The 12,040-nt window shown below is 37.8% G+C and overlaps 1 protein-coding gene across 4 annotated transcripts in view; it reads right to left on the bottom strand.

Annotated features, from left to right (window-relative positions):
• The window catches only part of CFAP61 (cilia and flagella associated protein 61), a 332,957-nt gene that overhangs the window by 185,181 nt on the left and 135,736 nt on the right, over positions 1–12,040 (bottom strand). For all 4 annotated transcript variants that reach the window (XM_019712531.3, XM_074317335.2, XM_074317333.2 and 1 more), the window contains exons 14-15: positions 7,097–7,223; positions 3,250–3,327 (exon numbers count right to left, since the gene is read on the bottom strand). In XM_019712531.3, coding sequence (XP_019568090.2) covers positions 3,250–3,327; positions 7,097–7,223 — 205 coding nt within the window. The remainder of the gene's footprint in view (positions 1–3,249; positions 3,328–7,096; positions 7,224–12,040) is intronic.

Raw genomic sequence — 12,040 nt, 5'->3', positions numbered from 1 at the left:
TCAGACATACCAAAAAGGATTTTCAATATAGCATAACATCATGCTGCTACAAAAAAGAACAATGAAGAGACTTGGAAGTTAAATATACGGACCCTGAAATTAAAATCCTAATAGGAGGCCTGGATAATAGAATAGACATGGCTGAAGACTGATTAGGGATCCAGAGACAAAATTTAAGGAAATCTCCTAGAAAAAAGTATTAGAGATTAAAAAATATGAGAAGAAAGTTAAGAGACAGTGAATGACCAATTCAAAAGTTCCAGTAGCTATCTAAAAAGGAATTCAAGAGGAAATGAAGAGAGAAAAATGAAAGGGAAGAAACAATTAATAAAATCATAGAAGAAAGCTGTTCCCAAGCTCAAAAGAGGCATAAGATACTTCTTGGTAAATTTTCAAAATTTCAGGGATAAAAAGAAAAAAACGAATTCTCAAGAGAGAAAGCAAACAAACATACATTTATTTATATCAAATTATATTTTATCAGTGACCCTGGTCACTAGAAGACAGCAAGAGTAAAAATGCCAACATTCTGATAAATAATTTGAATAAGAATTGTATACACAGTCAAATGAGTATTCAAGTGAGGACAAAATGGAAATTTCTGTATATGTATGGACTCAGAGACACTATTACCTACCACCCTCTCTAAAAGAAATACTCAAAGATGTATGAATCAAAAGAGAGATGAATTCAAGAATGAGGATAGTTTGAATATATTAAAGGAATAAAGCCATGTAAGCATCTCAATAAATGCCAAAAACACATTTGATAAAATTCAACACTCATTCATAATAAAAACTTATAGTAAACTAGAAATAGGAGAGAACTGCCTTAATTTGATAAAGGATATCTCCCAGTATCTACAGCAAATATTACTCTAAATGGGGGAAAATACATATAGAATCATTCCCATTAAAACCAGAACCACAACAAAAGTACCCATTATAAACACTACTATTCAATATTGTTCTAAACATACAATAAAGTTGGGAAAAGAAATAAGGTATAAATATTTTTAAAAGAAGGTGTGGCAGATTCTATTTTCCAAAGATGGTCATGACAATATCTCTCATCCCATATGCTCTTCTGCAGAGGGAACTCGCCCACGCCCATCACGAGCTGGAGTCCATTCTGTCCCTGTAATCTGAGCATGCCCTGTAGCTGCTTTGACCAGTGATGCTCTGCCAGAAAGAGAATCAATGGAGAAACACTCAGAGCTAATAAAAGACTTCAAAAACGTGGTTGGATACAAGATCACAATACAAAAATTAGTAGTTTTCCCACATACCAAATATTGAAAGTACAATGAAAAAAAAAGTGTCTATTCACAATACACAGAAAAATATAAAACATGTAGAAATAAATCACAAATGTCCAGGACTGTATTGGTCATGGTCTCAGCAGGAAACAGATGGTATGTTCAAATTAGCATAATTGGAGGTAGGTTTAACAAAGGGACTATTTACAAAGAGGGAGCAGGGTGTAGAGAAACCAGCAGGGATAGTGTAGCAGCAACTGCAAGATATTACCACCCTAAGTAGGTGGCCTGAGAGGTACTGGTTACTGGAACCCAGTAAGAGTCATGGAAAAGAGGCTGACTTGAAAAGATCAGAGAATTCAGTGGAGAGACCAGGGACCCCAATTTCACTCTCCTCCCTTCTTTTCATCAGGGTTCCCCGTTGGCCAAACCTAACTGGAACCCAAAGGGCAAAGGCACTGTGATGCTACCCACCAGGTTGGGCTCCCTGGGATTGCACAGGATGGGGAAGGGCACACAGTGAACCCGAGGGCTAGATAAGTAACTGGCAAACAAAACCTGTGTGAAAAAAAGCCACAAAACTTTTCTGAAGAATCCAAAAGAATTCAACAACACAATAACAAAAATAGAGGAAGCTATGTTCCTAGAAGGGAAGTCCCAGTATTTTAATTGTCAATTCTGCCTAAAATTTTCTATAAAATCTACATAGGTGCAAATAAATTCATAAGTATTACAAGGTTTATCTGGGGGAAGAAATATCCAAGTAAAATCATGAAAATTTAGGGAAAAAAAACAAATGAGAGAAGACTCCCTACCAGATATCAAAGCACATGATAATGAAATAGATATCAACAAATAAATCCGTGGAACAAAATAGAGAGTAAAAATAGACACAGGCACATGGAAATTTAATAATGTAAAGGCAGCATTTTAAATCAGCAGGGAAAGAATAGACTACTCTGTAATAAAAACTTTAGAATAATTGGCTGTGCATTGGGAAAAAATAAAATCAGATGTCCTCTTGAGACACACACACACACACACACACACACACACACACACACACACTCCTAATTAAGTGCAAGGAAGAATGTTGGAAGAGATAAATGCCTATCAATAGTAGTAATCCGTTGCAGAGAGCAGTGGAACTTTTTTTGATGGTGGAAGGTTATTTGAATTTTTAGAATGTGAATGCTTTCATGTATTTTTCTATTATTTTAAACGTTGAACTGGAAAAAAAAATGAATATTTGAAAGGCTGCCGAGTGGGATGCCTTTGATGATTTATATCCTTGAGAAAAAGAAGACATTCATATTAAATAAGTAAAAATGAAACTTCAAAAGATGTATTGTGGGGTCCGGTCGGGTGGCTCAGGTGGTTGGAGCTCAGTGATCCTAATGCGGAAGGCTGCCGGTTCGATTCCCACATGGGCCAGTGGGCTCTCAACCACAAAGTAGCCGGTTGGACTCCTTGACTCCCACACGGGATGCTGGGCTCCGCCCCCTGCAACTAAGATTGAACACAGCACCTTGAGCTGAGCTGCCGCTGAGCTCCCGAATGGCTCAGTTGGTTGGAGCGCATCCTCTCAACCACAAGGTTGCCAGTTCCATTCCTCGACTCCCGCAAGGGATAGTGGGCAGCACCCCCTGCAACTAAGATTGAGCTGAGCTGCCGCTGAGCTCCCAGGTGGCTCATTTGGTTGGAGCGCATCCTCTTTACCACAAGGTTGCCGGTTTGACTCCCACCATGGGATGGTGGGCTGTGCCCCCTACAACTAGCAACAGCAACTGGACCTGGAGCAGAGCTGCACCCTCCACAACTACAATTGAGGACAACAACTTGACTTAGAAAAAATCCTGCAAGTACACACTGTTCCCCAACAATAAAGTCCTGTTCTTCTTCCCCAATAAAATCTTAAAAAAAAAAGGTATTGTGTGATAATTTATGATATAAAAAGGCACAAAGAAATTAATATCCATTTCATAATTTACCATTTCATTTCTGATCACTGCAATGCCAACTATTTGTTCTGCCACATCAGCTACAAACGCCTGCAGTGGTGTTCCATCCTGAAATGATAAGCATGTTTTAAAACCTTTGAAAATATCACTATTAATGTTTCTGTAAGCAGTCAATAATGGGTTTTAATGATGATCACATAATGATAGTCAGAGCCACCATCTATCACCACTTACCTCTGGGCCAGGTAGTTAGTTAAATGCCCTCTTTGTGTTCATTTGAACCTCACTCCAACCTATGAGATAAGTATTATCATTATTTCTACTTCATTTATGAGAAAATAAGGCTTGGGAGGTTGAGTAACTTGTCAAGATCTCCAGCTAGTAAGGGATGGACCTATGATTCAAATCACATTCCCTTGACGTGGAATCTGTTTTCTTTAGCTCTATAACAGTAGTTCTCAAATACTGTGGTCTCAGGGCCCCCATGCCCAGAGGACTACAAAGAGCTTTGGTTTATGTGTATAATGTCTATCACTGTTTCCTGTATTATAAATTAAAACAGAGAAAATTTTGAATTTTTAAAATTTTAACTTATTAATTAACACAAATTTTTTAATTTGACAAAAATATTGAGAGAAGAGTAGTAATGTTTCATATTGTTTTAAATCTCTTTAATGTCTGACTTAATGGAAGACAAGCTTCTGTAATCAATCTGTTGCAATATGTTATTTTGGTTAAAATATATGAAAAAATATCTTCACAAAGATAGAGTTGAAAAAGGAATAATCTTTTCAGATAATTATAGATATTCTTCTTTGATGCTTCACCGAAGCTTAAGAAGTGGTAGTGTTTTAAAGATTAAAATTTTTAAGTTTGAATCTGAAACCATATCAATGAACTTTGTATATACTACTGCATTAAAATTCATCGGTCTGTTTTGCATTTTGAATGAATCTTTTACCTATGCATGATTTTGTAACATCATGTATTGTTTATCTGGAAAATATTGGTTTGCCAAGGTTATGCAGATTTTCCAAATGTTGACCTATTTGATTAAAAAATACCAAAATATCACACTTGCTAATATCACCACCAGACATATCAGAAAAAGTCTTTTAAGTATTGGGAAGCTGTCAAGCTCACAATGGCAGATACTGACTTTCCAAAATTCTAATTTTTTTCTTGAAAGCTTGGATTTTATCATAGGTGACAAATGCTGTCAGTTGTTCTCTTGGAGTGACAAGCTCACTTTATTCATTTTTAAGAAAATGTCTGCCAACTACCCAAGACAGAATAGCCATATTTTGTCTGCCAGCTATTCTCTCAAGTGAAAATGGTGTTCCATGAAAACAGCGGCTGGATCAGCATGCAACTCAAACAATTGCATAAATGTGTTTTCCTGAAACAACCAACATACTTTCAGCCTGCAACAGAAGAGCTTTATGTGTACTTCTCATTTTGCCACACAGAATACTAAAAATACATGTACTCAATTGAGGTGGAGACTTAAACTTAATAGTTTTTACTGCGTCAAGTGAAACTGGCTTTCCCTTTTTATAATTGAAATGTCTATTGAGATAGATGTAGATTCCTAAGCAGCTGTAAGAAATAATACAGAGAGATTTCTTGTACACTTTTCCAGTATCCCCTAATGCCAGCATTTTGCAGAACTCTAGTATAATATGACAAGCAGGGAATGCACACTGATGTGATTGTGAGTGTGTATTAAATTCTCCACAATTTTATCCCGTTTAGATTCCTGTACACAGCACCACAGTCAAGATGATACTGAACAGTTCCAACACAGGATCTATGGGATCATCTATTATAACCACACCCATCTGCCCCTGCTCTCCTCCCATCTTTAACCTGACAGCAAATGACATATTCTCCATTTCTAAAACTTTGTCATTTCAAAAATGTCATATAAGAGGAATCATACTGTATGTAACCTTTAGGGACTGGCTTTTTTCCTACTGAGCCTAATTCTCTGGAGATTCATCCAACTTGAGGCATGTAAAAACAGGCCATTCCCTTCTATTGCTGAGCACTATTCCACAGCACAGAAGTGCCATGGTTACCCATCCACCTGCTGAAGGACATCTGGGCTGATTCCAGTTGATATGAGTATTTGTGTACAAGTCTTAATTTCTCTGGGATAAGTGCCCAGCAGTGCAATTGCTAGTTCACTTCCAGCTTTTTAAGAAATAACCAAAATGTTTTCCAGAGTGGCAATACTATTTCACATTCCCACTAACAACACATGTATGATCTGATTTCCTGGTATCATTGCCAGCATTTACTAGTGTCATTCTTTTTTATTTCAGTCATTCTGTTTGGTGTGCAGTGATATCGCATTGTGGGTTTTCTTTCCCTGTTGTGAGTGTGAGTGTGTGGCAGTGAAGAACTCAGTGACCAGTTAGAAGTTTGGTGCCAGTGCCTTGATCCACACTGAGGCGCCTGAGGTTTTGTCCACCATTGCTTGTGCACCATCAGTGCAAATATCAGTACCGCAGAAAAGAAAAATAATTTCATACTCATTATGAAAATGGTTTTTACCTCACAGACTCCCTGAAAATTCATGTCTTGTAGACACCTAGGGTTCTTCAGACCACACTCTGAGAACCAGGGCACTACATCATACTGTGTTGGTGAGCCAAAAAAATGAAGAAACAAGAAGACTAAGACAAACAAAAACAAAAATACATGTGCTGGAGGAAGTTTTCTTTTAATTCAATGCCTTTATAAATATTAAGTTTCACTACATTTAGGTGTTTGGCATCTCCCTCTTGATGAGTTAAAAATTATCCACAAGTTTTATTTAAAAGAGCCAATAACTGGTAACTCCCCAAATTACCTCAACAGTAGAATGAAGAAATAAATTGTAGTATAATTATGCAATGAAATACTTTACGCCACAATATGGATCAACCTCACAAACATCGCTGAGCAAAAGAAGACTGATATCAGAAAACATACAGTACGATCCCTTTAAATAAAGTTCAAAAACAGCTTTAACTAATCTGTCATCTTAGGAGTCAAGGTGGTATTAACCTGGAGGGAGAGTGACTGAATGAGAGCATAAGGGGAACTTCTAGTGGGCTGGGGTTAATCTGTTTCTTGAAACAGGTGCTTGTTACATAGTGTATTCAAATTGTGAAGTCCATCAAATTGTTTATTGGGGTTATACTTCAATAATATTTTTAAAATAATTAAATTTATTAAAAAGTTAACTAAGCATTTCTCTAACTACATGTATTGTTCCATGTCTGGTCAAATTAACTGGCATACTCCTTAAGAAAGCAGTGTTAATGTAAGAGCGACTGCTAGCTTTCCCATTGCCATGGCAAAAATACAGTACAGTTACTATACTAGGAAAAGAACCCAACAATTGTCATACAGGAACTTTCCCAGGCCATCCAATCCTTAAGGATGCAGCCAGCTCAACAAAAGGGTATAGACAGACTCATCAACCAGCAGGGCTGAAAAGGAGTTCCATGCCCTAAGTTTGATATCAAATGCTGCTGAGTTGGGCACCAGGCACCCACATATTCCTGAGCCACCATTTACTAACCTCAGTCAGATTTGTGTATTCTAAGCAATGGGGATCTATCTCATTTTGTGACACTTGTCTGGATCAAGTCCAAATTTTCCATCCCCATGGTAAGGATTTAGGGTATCTGAACAGCCTCACTTTTTTAAACCTGTTGCCTTGTTTTTCTCCTCTTGCTCCCATCTTCCAATGCCACCTCTGCCACTCCCCACCACACGATTCTCCCACTGAGGTCGAAGGAGATATCAGGGTTGAACCCACATGGGTCATAATGGGCCAACAGTGTAAGGAAAGAAAGCCAGTCTAATCATAGCAAGTACTTACAGGGTCTCTGCGAGCCTCATTGTAATGCTTTAGATCCTCCATTATCCTTTTATTCAGCATGAGGGTGCTGACAAGATTTTCAACACCAGGAGTATCCGATAAATTGGCTAATCTTATATTAATGGTCCTGAGTAAAGAGAAATACATTGTTTTTAGGCTAAAGTACTAAAATATATATTCCCCTCCCTAAAAAAAATGGAGACAGAATTGTAACATATCATTTATATAAGATAGTATCAGTAAAATACCTTTATATAACATTGGGGTTTAAATGATTACAAAAGTAACTCATCTCATTCTAGAAAACCTGGAAAAAACATGTAAAAGAAGTACAAAGAATAAGGTAAAATCACTGATAACGCCATTAACCAGAGACAACACAAACTAACACTTTAAATTCATTTAATTTAAAATGTTCAGCACCACGCTTTATTTCATATATACTTCATACACAAAGCCAAATTCTTCCCCAAATTTAAAAAATATATTAAGAAGTTACATTGAAGTTGAACATCTTCTCATATATCTGTTGGCCGTCTGTATGTCTTCTTGGGAGAAGTGTCTGTTCAAGTCCTCTGCCCGTTTTTTAACTGGATTATTTGTTTCATTCTTGAGTTGCATGAGTTCTTTATATATTTTGGATATTAGCCCCTTCTCCCATTCAATTGGTTGCCTCTTTGTTTTGTTGATGGTTTCTTTTGCTGTGCAGAAGCTCTTTAGTTTGAAATAGTCCCATGCATTTATTTTTGCTTTTATTTCTCTTGCCTATGAGGTCATAGATGGATCTTGAGAATATTGTGCTAAGCAAAATACGTCAGATGGAAAAAGTCAAGAACCACATGATTTCACTCATATGTGGGATATAAAACTGAAAGCAACAAATGAACAAACGAGATAAACAAAATCTCATAGACACAGACAAGAGTTTAGTGGTTACCTGAGGGGAAGGGAGGAGAGAGGGTGGTAGAAGAGGGTAAAGGGGGTCAATTATATGGTGATGAAAGATTTGTCTTTGGGTGGTCAACACAATGCAATATACAGATGATGTATTATAGAATTGTACACTTGAAACCTATATAATTTTATTAACCAATGTCACCCCAATAAATGGAATTTAAAAAGTTAAATCACAGAGAACTATATAAAAAGGAATTACATTGAACCTGGGCTGGCTTCATGAGAATTCTTAATAATTTTATCTTTGATTTTGTGTGTTTTACGTGAAGTCAAGTAAGACAATGGAGCATGTGTGGGGCCTTGGAGCCTTGTCTCACATGTAGTAACAACCTCCCACCCTCACTCCATAATGGTTCTCTCCCATCTGTTTCTTGCCCCTGGCATTTTGGGCCCCAAAGAGTTTCCCTATCCCTGCCCCATGACTGCTGTCACCCTCTGCCAGAGGTGACAACTAGGTTGCATCAGTGGGGGAGGCCAACATTAATCCACTATGCCCCACCCTCAGTGGGGTCCTGGACATAGGTGTGGGAAGAATGGTGGTCAGGATGTCCCACGGAGTCTCTTGTCAGAGCAAAGTGGTGGACATCCCACCCGGGACAATGCCATGGTGCATTCAGCTGGCAACTCAGCATGGGACTCTTGCCCATCCCCCACCCAAGTATTCTGTGCATCCCAGTGCAGAGGTTGCCAGATGTTGAACAATACCTATTTACCATGCACCGGAGCGGTGAGCCCATAGGAAGGGGAGATGACTTCTCCGTCTTAGGCTAGAGCCCCACATTTTTATTTTGTAATGGACCCTGCATATTATATAGCTGGTCTTGCACTGAATGTTCTCCAGTCATTCAGGTATTATTACTAAGTTGGACAGTGCTACTCTTCCCAATATTAATAAAGCGAAATATTCTTACCTATATAACTTTATATTATAGTTAATATTTGTGTTTAAATTTTAACATATGCTCCCATACTATGGACAAAGTGGCTTATTTGCAAAGAACAATCTACATCTGTAATTAACTGGTATAAAAATTATCAATTAATATCACCTTAATATTTATGAGCAACTTTTAAGTGAAGGGCAAGAAGTTGGTTCTGATATGGACACTTTACACCAAAATCTAGTTCAAATGGATTACAGATGTGAATGTAAAAAATAAGACCACAAAAGTACTAGGAAAATACCCAAGGGAATTAAGAACATATGTCCACACAAAACCTTGTCCATGAATGAGTTCATAGACGCATTATTTATAATAGCCCCAAAGGCAGAAAGAACCCAAATATCCATCAATTTCTGAATGGACAAACAAAATATGGCACATCCATACAATGGAATATTAAGTCAGCCATGACAGGGAGTGAAGTACTGATACATGCCACAACATAGATGAACCCTGAAAACATTATACTGAGTGAAAGGAACCGCAAAGGCCACATACTGTATAATCCATTTATATGTTATATCCAGAATGGGCAAATTTATAGAGACAGAAAGCAAATTAGCTGCTGCCAGGGGGGCTGGGGGAGGAGAGAATAGGAATGGCTGCTTAATGGATATGGGGTATCCTTTGGGGTGATGAAAATATTTTGGAGCCACATAGAGGTGATGATTGCACAACTTTGTGAATGTACTTAAAACCACCGAATTGGATACTTTCAATGGGTGATTGCTTGGTATGTGAGCTGTTACCAAATATGTATATATAATACCAAAGTTAGTTGAAAGGAAAAAGAAAGGGGAATGGCAAATAATAGCCAAAATATAAGCTAGTGTAGCAATCTAAATATAAGATAAACTAGACCTTAAGCAAAAAGCATTAGGAGAGAAAAAGTTCTTTATTTAATAAAAGTAAAAACATAATGTTGTATGTCAGTTATAACTCAATAAAAAAGGAGTTAATATGTAGAGTGTGTATCTTCATTTTGACTCATCAAATGATTATTAATATGTATTCTAAACACCAATTATGTATTTATAAAAAATTCACTAGGAAGATATGACAATATCAAACCTGTAGGGATCTAACAATACAGCTTCAGAATATTGAAGTGAAAATTCACAGAATTATGAGAATTTGACTACTTCCCATCATATTGGTAAAGTTGAATATACCTCTCTCAGGAACTAGTATCAGACAAAATATTGGACTCTGCATCTCCTAATGAAAACAACCTGAAATAGTCATCTCAATCTTATTCCAAAGCCCTCCACCTGTTGTCTTTCCCATCTTAGTTAATGGTAACCCCATTCTTCCAGTGGTTCAGGCTCAAACCATGTGCTTCATCTTGGCTCTTTCTCACACACCTCACTTCCAGCCCAGCAGCATGTCAGGTGGCTTTCCCTTCAAAATGCATCCAGAATCCAACCATTTCTCACAACCTCCAATGCTGGCCCCAGCCACCACCACTTCTTGCCTGGGTTATTGGAACAGCACCCTAATATGTATCTATGCTTCCACCTTTGCCCTGAAAATCCATCTTCAACAAAGCAAATAGAGTGATGCTTATAAAATACTGTCAGACCACGTCACTCTTCTACTCAAATCCCAGTAATGCAGATGTTCTTAACCTCTTCTATGCCAAGGATGCCTCTTTATAATGCATAAAACTTGTAGGATTATAAAATATGAGCTTCATTAAAGAACATGATTTGATAGTTACCTAATAATATAGTTGAGCATAAGCCATAAGTAATATTTATAGATGTACGCAAATCCTGTAATGTGATAGAAAATAGCTGTCATTTCAATTTAAGAGAAAGTTACAGGTACTACGGATCCTCTTGTGGTTTGCTGCCTACTTTTACAATGGAATGAAATGCTAATTTTCAGTTAAAGCTTCATGAAAATAAAGATGCAATTTTCCCCCTGAATTCAACCCATGGACCAAGGTTAAGATCCCCAGCTATGATTCATCTCACTCCAAGTAAGAGCCAAAGTTCTAGAAAGGCTGAGAGCCCCTCCAAGACAGAAGCCTCCTTCCCATGCCCTTTTCCTAGGATCTTTCCTCCTGACTCATTTCCAAATTGTCAGCTTTTTGCTTTCCCTGCACCTTTCACAGGCCTCTCTACAGTTCTTCAAACATTCCAGGCACACTCCCTCATCAGAAGTTCTTCCTGGGAATTCTGCTTCCTCCACCGCAAATATGCAAACCTTGTTCTCTCACCTCAACATCAAGTGTTTGCTCAAAATCACCCTCTCAGTGGAGCCCCTCCCTTACCCTGCCCCCCACCATTAAAAATTTAGAAACCCTGACACTTCATTACCTGTTCTATTTTTTTCCATAGTACTTCCTACCTTCTATTTATTTTAGTCATTGTTTTGTTTCCTCCCACTAAAATGAAACTTCATGAGGATAAGAAGTCTAATCTATTTGCTCACTGCTGCACCCTCATTGCTAGAACAATGCCTACAACGAGGTAAGTGCTCAATAAATATTTGTTAGATGAATGAATAATGCAGCTTGCATGTTGATGGCCAAAGACTCTTCCCCATGTTTCTATGTATGATACATGCTACAATAGGGTTATTAGGAGTGTTGTTGGAGCCAGGACAGTGAATGAACATGTAACACTGATGCATATCTCTATTTGTTTCTGGGATGTGGCCATCTTACCCTTGGCAAGGCTTTAAGTTCAGAACATATCATGGTCTACTCTGGCCTCTTCCTAGCCACAGCAATGCTCAGTAAGTGTTCAATGGGATATGGGGCTGTTTTACTGCCAGGTATCACAGAAACACAAACATTATTTCACCAGTTTGTCCATGGAAATCTACTATCAATTAAGGGACACAATCACTTTGTGTTATATTGTGAAGCTGTCATCTCTGCTATTTATATTCGCCAAAGAACACTTCATACTTTTCATTTGTTTCTAGACTTTCAGGGGGAAGAATGGCGGTAGCAATATGTTTGTGCCCTACTCTAATGCTACACAGTCCAATACAGGAGCCACAGCTGCTACTGAGCAATTGAAAGGTGGCA

This window comes from Rhinolophus sinicus, chromosome 13 (assembly GCF_057876585.1).
Source record: "Rhinolophus sinicus isolate RSI-liver-muscle chromosome 13, RSI-T2T, whole genome shotgun sequence".
NCBI lineage: Eukaryota > Metazoa > Chordata > Mammalia > Chiroptera > Rhinolophidae > Rhinolophus > Rhinolophus sinicus.
The sequence above is the reverse complement of the archived record's forward strand: the minus strand, read 5'-3'. Positions and strand labels throughout refer to the sequence as shown.